A 12,704-nucleotide genomic window follows, 5' to 3' on the forward strand; every position below is an offset into this window, starting at 1 on the left:
CATACAGCTGATGTGTTGTGCATTGAAGTCCACAAGCGAAGGGACAAGGTGAGAGGAGGAGAGCACATAGATGCGAGAAGGAATACAACATTGCTGCTAGGAAAGTGAACTGTGTTTACGCGTAATCAGGTGTGTATTCATTCTGCTGATTCTGTTCAAAAACGTTTTTTTTAAATGGAAGCAAACGGAACAAAATGGGCATAAACATACCTGAATTTCTCCAATAGAAACTCTCGTTTGCAATTGTTGGATTAATGATTACACCCTATATCAGCTAGATACAGGCAAGAGTGTGCAACGCGGTATTGAATCACACTGTCTGTCCATGTGTCAATTTGTCTCTCGACTTGTGTGCACCTACGTTGTAAACTGTCATTCATAGGCTAGGTTGTAGCAACCTCATGATGGGTATAGGGAAAATGTGCGTATCATGTAGTGCAGGGGTGTCAAAGTCAAATGGACGGAGGGGCAAATAAAAAAATCAGCTACAAGACGAGGGCCGGACTGTTCGAATGTTCATTGAAAATTTTTTAAATGACGCATATAGTCTAGTGAACCTAATTGAACCTACTGAAAACCTAACAAATATATTACAATATGATCAGATAAATAAAGCAATATTTTCTTATGGCTCTGTCAGTAATCTTTAATTTTCAGACACACACAAAAGACAAATTTCCTTTATATAAATATCCCCATAACATGAACATTAAATGAAAGAAACCGGTATTCAAGGCACCATCAGTAGACTATATTTTCTATTTTAGCAAAAGTGGGCTAAATTTACTTCAAAGAAAAAACAATAATAGCAATTTTCTATCATCCACTCAACTGAAATATTTTTAAAATATAATTGGATTGAAATACAAAAAAATAAAGTGCAAAAATCTATTAATCAAAAACAACACTTTGTTTAAGGAGAAGTAACATGCAGTGAAAACAAATATTAAATTTTAACTTTTAAACTTGAACTGAGTAAAAACTCTAAATATGTGATTGCACAGTAATGTTCACTTGTTTGAGGTTGAGGGTGATACTTGGTGGTGTCCCATCTTTTCCACAAGTTCATCAATGTTCGGGGTAAGGCTCTGAGCTGAAGAAATCCTCAGAATTGAGTGGAGGTGTTCAGCAGTAAGTCGACTTCTGTGTGATGTTTTGTTCAGGTTCATCAAAGAAAACAGTTGTTCACACAGGTATGTGCTGCCAAACATAGACAACGTTTGAGCAGCCTGGATGCGCAGCTGGGGCATTGTGCCGGGAGGAACGGGCGAACTCCGCAGCACCCACTGCCGCATATTTTGCCCTCAGTGCATCATTGCATTGGAGGTCAATCAACTCCATTTGGAGGTTTGGTGGTGAGCTTTCCACGTCAACAGCAAATGGGTTACCGAGCAGTTCCAACCTGCTTTTTTGTGCTTCAAAGTCAGCAAATCGGCGTCGAAAGTCAGCGGCAAGCATACCTATTTTATCAGCCAACTGTGTGCTCGGGAACGCACTGGTAGAGAGCTTCTCTTTCATGGTCTGGCAGCTGGGAAAGTGGCTCAAATTTTCTTTCCGCATCTGACAGAGTCAGTTTGGTTTTAAATGCCTTCACTGTACTGTACATATCAGAGATGACACGATCCCGACCCTGCAGCTGCAAGTTTATTGCATTCAGATGACTCGTAATGTCACACAGAAAAGCCATTTCACACAGAAACATTTCGTCTCGGAGTTGTGTTGTGTCTTTCCCTTTGCTGTCAAGAACAGACAAATCTCCTCACGAAGCTCGAAACATCTTTGAAGCACCTTTCCCTGGCTTAGCCATCGCACCTCTGTGTGATAAGGCAAATCACCATGCTCCGTTTCTAACTCCGTCAGAAATGCCTTGAACTGGCGGTGATTCAAACCTTTGGCTCTGATAAAGTTAACTGTGCGCGTGATGATGCTCATTACATGCTCCATTTTCAAGGCTTTACCGCTTTCCTGGTGTATGATACAATGATAAGCTGTCAGCTCACCTGTCGCGTTTTCCTCTTGCATCTTTTCCCGTATCTTCGCCACCAGTCCGCTCCTGTGTCCACACATCGCAGGTGCTCCGTCGGTTGTCAAACCCACGAGTTTTTCCCAAGGCAGCTCCATCTCATTTACACATCTTGACACCTCTTCATACAAATCATGCCCCGTAGTTGTGCCATGCATAGGACGTAAAGCCAAAAACTCCTCTGTCACGCTTAGGTTGGAGTCCACTCCGCGGATGAAAATTGACAACTGGGCAATGTCAGAAATGTCGAGTGCTCTCATCCACAGCCAAGGAATATGCAATAAAATCTTTTCCCTTTTTCACAAGCTGCTCTTTTAGATTGATGGACAACTGGTCTACTCTCTCGGCAATGGTGTTTCTGCTCAGACTCACATTTAAAAAGAGTTGCCTTTTTCTGGGCAAACTTCGTCACAAACTTTAATCATGCAGTTTTTGATGAAATCCCCCTCCGTAAATGGCCGGGCTGATTTAGCGATCTCTTCTGCCAAAATAAAACTGGCCTTGACAGCAGCCTGGCCTTGTGATTTGGCTTTTTTGAACAGAGCCTGTCGAGATTTGAGGCCTCGTTTTAATTCCTCTGCCTTTTGTAGCCTTTGTTCCATGTCCATATTCTTGTTTTTGTCCGCGTGTTTCGTTTCATAATGTCGTCTCAGATTATACTCTTTCAGTACCGCCACACTTTCTCCACACAGAAGACACACAGGTTTTCCAGCTACCTTCGTGAACATATACTCCGACTCCCACCTTGTTTGAAACCCCCGGTTCTCAGTATCCACCTTCCGTTTTGCCATTTTTGATGGGTATCTGAAAGTTAATTTTACTGTGATGCTGACGACTGCTGTGCCAATAAATATTGAAATGAAGCAGCCTACTGCTCGGTGCGTCACCTTTGCATTGTGGGAAATGTAGTATTGGTGCGTGTAAAAGATCTGCGGGCTGCCGGCTTGCTGCGGGCCGGTTCTAATAATAAATCAAGATCATCCCAGGGGCCGTAAAAAACCTTCTTGCGGGCCGGATGTGGCCCGCGGGCCTTGACTCTGACATATGTGATGTAGTGGCCTAAACCTATCGATGTTACATTGAACTGGGTGAATGAAATATAAATGATAGTCATTCAATATGCCTTCATAGAAATAAAATAAATTGTTCTCCCTCATCTTAAATGGCACTGACCTCCACTGATTTAGACACATGCGGCCTCTAAATGTTGTCTATCACTAGCAGCACCATATCTGTGGATCATAGCAGTGTTACTTTCATGAAGCATTGCTGCAGGGCTGCCAGCGTAATTCTAAAATGGCTCGAAGACTGCTCACAAATAAGAACCGATTATTAATTAGGATTTTTTTCGAATGTTTGTTCCGTTAAAACAACACCGCACTTTCATTTAGTCAGATGAACCAGCCTTTTCCTCAGCATCTTTTTAGCATCAGTGATATTGTTCTGGTTTAGCATGTCATATTCCCACAGGGCTAGCCCAGCTGTACTGTACCATCAGGCCTGATCAACTGTATGCCACATGGTTTACAGCATCAACAAGGGCAAGGAGTTCACTCTGCTGTGTTGACATATTCTTCAGTCTTAAACAGGCACAATAAAAGGTCAACTGTTAGACAGTGGTTTATTTTGGACCCGGCAGGTCCTGCATCATGTCAGGTTGGCAGGTTGTTTTCCTTTAGCTGTTTGCATGTCAGCGATGTGTTTAAGTGTGAACTTGCTGTATTTTGGCTGCTTGTTTGCTTAGTTGCTTGATAATGCAACAATTGTTACAGTCAGTGTTTCAGTCATTGTCAGTGAAGTAGCCCACTTTTTTTTTGTTTTTGCTATTTTTGATTTGTCAAGAAAATATAGTTGGATGTAGTTTAAAACATATATAAAATAAATTCCAACTCACTACGTTGAGAGGATGAGTCCATGAAATGGGATTCTGAGACTATTGACCACGACGTCAACTAATTATGAGTGAGATTTTCTTCAGTTTGATCTGAGGGCATTTTACATCATAGCTTTGAATGTTTGTATGTAAAGTATTGCGTAACAGCCATGCAAAGTGGTTTAACATCTCATATTTGATCATGTGTAATCAGGTATAAGCCCCAGGATCCATTTCCCAAATGTTCTGATGCCCCTGGATTTAAAAAAATCAAAAAGAGAGAACTGGCTAGAGGAACATGCTAATGGTGCTGCATTTGGAAGTTGTGAAAATGAAGAACATGGCAGTGGATAGCTGGGTGTGAGATGACTGCAGCTGGTATCACTTGAGCTGACAAAGCGCTGACAATAAACGTCATATTTTTCCATCCCTGCTGTCCCACTGCTTTGGGGGGGACATGGTCTCAGTCAGTCTTCATCTTGGCCAGAAACTTGTGACATCCAATATGGCAGCCTTCGACTAATTGATGCCACCTTGTCAACACTAATTACTAAGACTGCAGCAATGAGGAGGCAGCTCATTAACAGACTAACCATGTTTGTCACTTCAGGCTGACCCAGATATTTAGGAGAAAGCCGAACTTGTCACCTTGACATCTGCTCCACTTTATCTGTCCTTAGATTTCTACGTTTCTATTTCATGTTCTTTCAAAATGGATTCCTCTGCATTCATTTGGTTTGTTTACCGTTCCATTCCTCCCCCTGTCACATTTCCATCACAATTGATTAGGACAGAAAAGCAAGCTGCCACCTTTTTTCCCCTCCTGAATAAAGGATGTGAATATAGGTGAGCTTTGCAGCTGTAACTGCAGTTGTCAAAGCTCACAGCATTTATTCCCAATCACATCAAAGATTATGCGAATTTGACATTTTTAGAACTCCTTTACCAAGCCCGCTCAGCGTTCTAATTATCAGTGTAAGGAAATAGAGAAGGTGGTAATGATGAAACAGTGGGGGTTGGGTGTGTGTGTGTGTGTGTGGGTGTGTGTGTGTGTGTATGTGTGTGTGTGTGTATGTGTGTGTGTGTGTGTGTGTGTGTGTGTTTGTGTGTGTGTGCGTGTGTGTGTGTGTGTGTGTGTGTGTGTGTGTGTGTGTGTGTGTGTGTGTGTGTGTGTGTGTGACTGTTTGTGTATAGTAAGCATCATTAAAATTTGATTAATCTTTTTTACTGATCTTACATATTGAGGATATTCCTCCTCATCAGCCTCCCTCTGCCATCCATATTCAGAATTCCTCTGAATTTGTTTTCTAGGTCATCGAAAGAGCTGAGGATTTGTGGGAGATTTGTGGAATGTTATTTGTGTCTGATGCAAAGCAAAATAAAACATATATATGTTTGTAAACCTTAAAAATGTTCCCCACATGCAGTTTGGTGTATAACAAATCTCCACATGATATTACATAGTCATGATTCATGAAATAGTAATTCAAAAAATTATGAAATTATTTTGCAATTTGTTGTCTCTTTCTTCCTTAGATCCGAGTGGATGGCATACCTCCCCCATCCCAGAGTGCTTTGCTGTATGAGACCGTTACAGTGGTTGAAGGGAAACCTATTCTGCGTGACATGGTATTCAGCCCTGACTACCAATACATTTACCTGCTGAGTGACAAACAGGTGAGAGAAGCACGCACACACACACAAACACACACACAGCATAAAGAAAGCACTGACCACAAAAGACGATCCATAGTTTTATTTCAGGATGTGAGAAAGGAAAAGTATGAACTCGTCTACAGTAGATTGTTCCAGCATTAACCACCACAGTTTAATACAGTGTTGTCTTACTTTCAGAGATTCTCAGACCTTTATGTAATCTCTAGCTGATTTACTTCTCGAGAGATTTACTTTTGTTTCATGGTTCCAATCATAATGCGTGTGAAAATATTTGTTCTGCGCTATGATGACCTATCTTGCCTTTCTAATCGACCTGGCCGGGGTGTCCTGGAAGGATATTGATCTCATCCCGTCAGTAGAGGATGCCTGGATATTTTTTTTAAATGCCTTCCTAACAATCTTAAATAAACATGCCCCATTCAAGAAAATTAGAACCAGGAACAGATATAGCCCTTGGTTCGGCAAGACGGAGCTGCTCTTCCTCCCGGGGAAGGACTGCCCATTCCATGATCTCGCCATCACGGTTGACAACTCCATTGTGTCCTCGTCCCAGAGCGCTAAGAACCTTGGCGTGATCCTGGACAACACCCTGTCGTTCTCAACTAACATCAAGGCGGTGGCCCGTTCTTGTAGGTTCATGCTCTACAACATCCGCAGAGTACGACCCTGCCTCACACAGGAAGCAGTGCAGGTCCTAATCCAGGCACTTGTCATCTCCCGTCTGGATTACTGCAACTCGCTGTTGGCTGGGCTCCCTGCCTGTGCCATTAAACCCCTACAACTCATCCAGAACGCCGCAGCCCGTCTGGTGTTCAACCTTCCCAAGTTCTCTCACGTCACCCCGCTCCTCCGCTCTCTCCACTGGCTTCCAGTTGAAGCTCGCATCCGCTACAAGACCATGGTGCTTGCCTACGGAGCTGTGAGGGGAACGGCACCTCAGTACCTCCAGGCTCTGATCAGGCCCTACACCCAAACAAGGGCACTGCGTTCATCCACCTCTGGCCTGCTCGCCTCCCTACCACTGAGGAAGTACAGTTCCCGCGCAGCCCAGTCAAAACTGTTCGCTGCTCTGGCCCCCCAATGGTGGAACAAACCCCCTCACGACGCCAGGACAGCGGAGTCAATCACCACCTTCCGGAGACACCTGAAACCCCACCTCTTTCAGGAATACCTAGGATAGGATAAAGTAATCCTTCTCACCCCCCTTAAAAGATTTAGATGCACTATTGTAAAGTGGCTGTTCCACTGGATGTCTTAAGGTGAACGCACCAATTTGTAAGTCGCTCTGGATAAGAGCGTCTGCTAAATGACTTAAATGTAAATGTAAATGTTGGTTCTCCCCAGACCTGACTGCCCTTAACCAACACAAAAACATCCTATGGCGTTCTGCATTAGCATCGAACAGCCCCCGTGATATGCAGCTGTTCAGGGAAGCTAGAAACCGTTATACACAGGCAGTTAGAAAAGCCAAGGCTAGCTTTTTCAAGCAGAAATTTGCTTCCTGCAACACTAACTCTAAAAAGTTCTGGGACACTGTAAAGTCCATGGAGAATAAGAACACCTCCTCCCAGCTGCCCACTGCACTGAAGATAGGAAACACTGTCACCACTGATAAATCCACCATAATTGAGAATTTCAATAAGCATTTTTCTACGGCTGGCCATGCTTTCCACCTGGCAACTCCTACCCCGGTCAACAGCACTGCACCCCCAACAGCAACTCGCCCAAGCCTTCCCCATTTCTCCTTCTCCCAAATCCATTCAGCTGAAGTTCTGAAAGAGCTGAAAAATCTGGACCCCTACAAATCAGCCGGGCTAGACAATCTGGACCCTTTCTTTCTAAAATTATCTGCCGAAATTGTTGCCACCCCTATTACTAGCCTGTTCAACCTCTCTTTCGTGTCATCTGAGATTCCCAAAGATTGGAAAGCAGCTGCGGTCATCCCCCTCTTCAAAGGGGGGACACTCTTGACCCAAACTGCTACAGACCTATATCTATCCTACCATGCCTTTCTAAGGTCTTGAAAGCCAAGTCAACAAACAGATTACTGACCATTTCGAATCTCACCATACCTTCTCTGCTATGCAATCTGGTTTCAGAGCTGATCATGGGTGCACCTCAGCCACGCTCAAGGTCCTAAACGATATCTTAACCGCCATCGATAAGAAACATTACTGTGCAGCCGTATTCATTGATCTGGCCAAGGCTTTCGACTCTGTCAACCACCACATCCTCATCGGCAGACTCGACAGCCTTGGTTTCTCAAATGATTGCCTCGCCTGGTTCACCAACTACTTCTCTGATAGAGTTCAGTGTGTCAAATCGGAGGGTCTGCTGTCCGGACCTCTGGCGGTCTCTATGGGGGTGCCACAGGGTTCAATTCTTGGACCGACTCTCTTCTCTGTATACATCAATGAGGTTGCTCTTGCTGCTGGTGAGTCTCTGATCCACCTCTACGCAGATGACACCATTCTGTATACTTCCGGCCCTTCTTTGGACACTGTGTTAACAACCCTCCAGGCAAGCTTCAATGCCATACAACTCTCCTTCCGTGGCCTCCAATTGCTCTTAAATACAAGTAAAACTAAATGCATGCTCTTCAACCGATCGCTACCTGCACCTACCCGCCTGTCCAACATCACTACTCTGGACGGCTCTGACTTAGAATACGTGGACAACTACAAATACTTAGGTGTCTGGTTAGACTGTAAACTCTCCTTCCAGACCCATATCAAACATCTCCAATCCAAAGTTAAATCTAGAATTGGCTTCCTATTTCGCAACAAAGCATCCTTCACTCATGCTGCCAAACATACCCTTGTAAAATTGACCATCCTACCAATCCTCGACTTTGGCGATGTCATTTACAAAATAGCCTCCAATACCCTACTCAACAAATTGGATGCAGTCTATCACAGTGCAATCTGTTTTGTCACCAAAGCCCCATATACTACCCACCATTGCGACCTGTACGCTCTCGTTGGCTGGCCCTCGCTTCATACTCGTCGCCAAACCCACTGGCTCCATGTCATCTACAAGACCCTGCTAGGTAAAGTCCCCCTTATCTCAGCTCGCTGGTCACCATAGCATCTCCCACCTGTAGCACACGCTCCAGCAGGTAATCTCTCTAGTCACCCCCAAAACCAATTCTTTCTTTGGCCGCCTCTCCTTCCAGTTCTCTGCTGCCAATGACTGGAACGAACTACAAAAATCTCTTAAATTGGAAACACTTATCTCCCTCACTAGCTTTAAGCACCAACTGTCAGAGCATCTTACAGATTACTGCACCTGTACATAGCCCACCTATAATTTAGCCCAAACAACTACCTCTTTCCCAACTGTATTTAATTTATTTATTTATTTTGCTCCTTTGCACCCCATTATTTTTATTTCTACTTTGCACATTCTTCCATTGCAAAACTACCATTCCAGTGTTTTACTTGCTATATTGTATTTACTTTGCCACCATGGCCTTTTTTGCCTTTACCTCCCTTCTCACCTAATTTGCTCACATTGTATATAGACTTGTTTTTTTACTGTATTATTGACTGTATGTTTGTTTTACTCCATGTGTAACTCTGTGTCGTTGTATGTGTCGAAATGCTTTGCTTTATCTTGGCCAGGTCGCAATTGTAAATGAGAACTTGTTCTCAACTTGCTTACCTGGTTAAATAAAGGTGAAATAAATAAAATAAATAAATAAATCTTGGCCATATAAAGATACATTTGTCAAAAGGAATCAAATTAGACTCAGGCACTGTCAACAGTCTGCTTTGTTTTAAAACCTAACCGGAATTTCAGTTATGTTGTTTTAGAATCTGCGCGACAGGAAGACGGAATATGAAACACCAGTTCTGTCTTTGAATTCTGCCTCAGCTGGTTCCCTAATAGGAAACCTCGGGGAAGTGTCTCCATGGAGAGGCTTGCAGAATAGCTCTATTCTAAGAGGTCTTATTGTACAGCTGAGGATCGGATAGGAAGGTTAACACACCAAGTTCCTCTGCAGCTGACTAGAAGAGAGCCACATACATACAGTACACGCAGCTGCGCACAATAATGATGCTGGTTCCCTGCATAATACATCTTTCAGAGGTTATTTGTTTTGTTCGGAATTGAGCAATTCATTGAAAGAAAGGATGAATTGCTGTCGTTGTGCAGTTCTCACAAAGATTTGATCTTTGGCCGTTCACTTTTTGCCGCCAGAATGCATGTCTCAGAGAAAAGAAAGAACGAGCCCTCCAATGAGGAGACTTGGCAGGCTGTCTTGTGATTTAGAAAAGGTCTGCGTCGTCGAAATGAGGAGATATGATTTTGGCGCAGTGTTATATAAGTAGATATACGCCACGCAGCTTGTAGAGCTCTTGCTCTTGTTAAACCTCAGTACTACAGTTTAGTGGACAGCAAAAAAAAATACAACTTTTCTCTAAACTCCCAGCTATAATCCAGAGTTGTCGTTGAAGAGTTGTTAGATTGAGACTGATGTTAGGGAGAAGTGGTGCATGATCAAAGGAATAGAGCAGCCCCTCCTGGAGCATGGGGGGGGCAACGAGGACAGGAATCACAGAGGAGAGGAGGATCCCCTAATGCCAGAATGAAAGAATGGAATCTGAAAGAGGGAGAATGGCACTGCTCTGTGCGGCCGAGCTCATTCACTCAAACAATGGGCCTCCTTACGCATGATGGAGTAAAACCACATGGGTCTGCTCCAGATATTGATATTTCCCCATAATGATTAAATGTGAGGCACTCCGATGCTTAAGCGTGTGTCAAATGATTCCCAATTGATTTGTTTTGTATGCAGAATGTGTATTAAGAGCTGTTTATCTGGAACTGATTAAAGAAAAGCATGTAGAGTCGATCCTTTTTCTCATCTTCTCTCAAAACCACTCCTGCACTGGGATTTTTGCCTACTGTACCGTACATGCGTCTTCAGAGCCTTCCTCCTGCTTACGTTTTCAGTATTTATGAAATGTGAATGAATTGCGGTAGGTAAATAATTAATAGGCAACACTGACCGGCAGAGCAGAGCATTGCAGGGAGATTTGAATATTTCATTAAAGGCAGGTGCACAGGTTGGCGTGAGGGCACCTCAGCCCCATAACGACCCTCTTGTTGTAGGTCATCACAGGGAGGTAAATACATTGGATCAAAGATGAACTCCTATAGCGCTCTGCCTTTCACACGGGTCCACTTTAAACACAGATTAATGTGTGGCAGTTGATGATGCTATTTTCATACACTAACTTTAACAGTACTGTGCATATATAATATATAACCATCATACATAAAAAGGGTAAAAGATAGTACTCAGTGGACAGCCTGCTTTTATTATCGATTTACAGCTGCACTATGCAAAAATCGCTCCTCCATTTCCTGGTTATTAAAATTCACCTAATTTCAGTTTATGTGACAAAATAAGCATGTATAGTGTAGAGAATCATTGTACCATCTAAACCACTGTAAGGGTTTTCCTGTGGTGAAGGAGAAGCGGACCAAAATGCAGCATGGTGGTTATTCATGTTCTTTAATCAAGGAACTAGACATGAAATAACTAGCAAAACAATAAATGTGCGAAAACCTAAACAGTCCTATCTGGTGCAAACACAGAGACAGGAACAATCACCCACAAACACACAGTGAAACCCAGGCTACCTAAGTATGATTCTCAATCAGAGACAACTAATGACACCTGCCTCTGATTGAGAACCATACTAGGCCGAAACATAGAAATACCCCAAAACATAGAAAAAACAAACATAGACTGCCCACCCAATTCACGCCCTGACCATACTAAAAAATGACAAAACAAAGGAAATAAAGGTCAGAACGTGACAACCACTGTGATATATATTTTCCATAAGCAAAAATGTTGTATTTTCAGCTGGTTTTAGCTGGTGTACAAAACTGAAAGTAAAAGATGCAAAAACTGAACTTAAGAACAGGAAGCATAGAAATAGTGCACAGAGACCAGATATACCGCTTCTTAGACTTGCTTTCAATGAGAATGACAGATCTATAACTCACATTTCTTTGTGAATTTGGTCAGGTCGCCCAAAAAGTTACATATTGCAGCTTCAATAAAATGGACTTGTTTAATTCCATCCCTTTGTGAGTTGTCTGTCTGCAAGGTGCTTGTGGGATGCTGAAAGCCGAGCATCATGTCATAAACGGAGACTTAGGGCAGAGGATTATAAAACATGTTGGTGGTGGTGGTGTGTTTACATGCTGGCTCTTTGCTGCATAAATTAGCATGGGACAGGAAGCACAGATCTCGGCATAACACCTCGCCCACCCACCGCCTGACTCCCTGACACTAGAGGCAGAGAGGCAGGCCTGCGCTCCACAGGGCCTGCCAGGCTTAGCGCTTAGCGTTAATGCTAGTAGCCCTCTCCACTGCAGCAGTACTTGGAACCAGAAGCTCAGCAACTTGAAAGGCAACGCCACATCCCTTTGGGCAGGATTGTGTTTTTCTCTGTTTCAAAATTATAAAAAATTAAGGCGATCAAAGGAGATTAGGTACCCTCAGCGTAAGCATTTCAGCACTTTAGGAGAGATGAAAGTGGCAAGGATGTCTTTGTTAAAGTCCTTTCCCACATGATTGACATGCAGAGAACGGCATTGTGCATACGGTGTACGTGGTATATTACCCAGTGACATCTGGAAATGTAAAAGGATGGTCTCGCTTGATGCCAAAGGGAGGGGGATGATCACTAAAATATATATTTTTTATATATTTAAATCAATCATTCAAGGCAACCCATTAGACTGTGCCTGTTTACGACAACGGAACAACCGCAAATGACTCTTTCCACTGACTCTGCACTGTGTCACTCTTAGTTAGCCATGGGTGGTATGTTGAATAAGTCGTCTGGCGTTTAAAGGCTTGAAATGTTTACTAACACTGTTGAATTGACCCACTCTATCACTGCAGAGGCTGGAGGCTTAGCTGGTGTCACTGAACCAAATACAGTGTAGTGTAAAGTAGTGTAGTCTAGTGTAGTGTAGTGCTTACAGTTTTTTGGTCTGATGCATCCACATCATCTCTTACACTAAAAAAAGATTTTCAGCATCCGAGACGTCTGTGTCGAAAGCCACAGTTTAATAAATTGATTCAGACCTTGTGTCGAGGAA

The 12,704-nt window shown here is 43.2% G+C and overlaps 1 protein-coding gene across 1 annotated transcript in view; it reads left to right on the forward strand.

The window, feature by feature from the left end:
* The window catches only part of LOC115132181 (plexin A3), a 137,545-nt gene that overhangs the window by 52,208 nt on the left and 72,633 nt on the right, over positions 1-12,704 (forward strand). The window contains exon 4 of the mRNA XM_029664516.2: positions 5,433-5,573. Coding sequence (XP_029520376.1) covers positions 5,433-5,573 — 141 coding nt within the window. The remainder of the gene's footprint in view (positions 1-5,432; positions 5,574-12,704) is intronic.

The sequence above is a fragment of the Oncorhynchus nerka genome, linkage group LG7, assembly GCF_034236695.1.
Source record: "Oncorhynchus nerka isolate Pitt River linkage group LG7, Oner_Uvic_2.0, whole genome shotgun sequence".
In the NCBI taxonomy this organism is placed as follows: Eukaryota; Metazoa; Chordata; class Actinopteri; order Salmoniformes; family Salmonidae; genus Oncorhynchus; species Oncorhynchus nerka.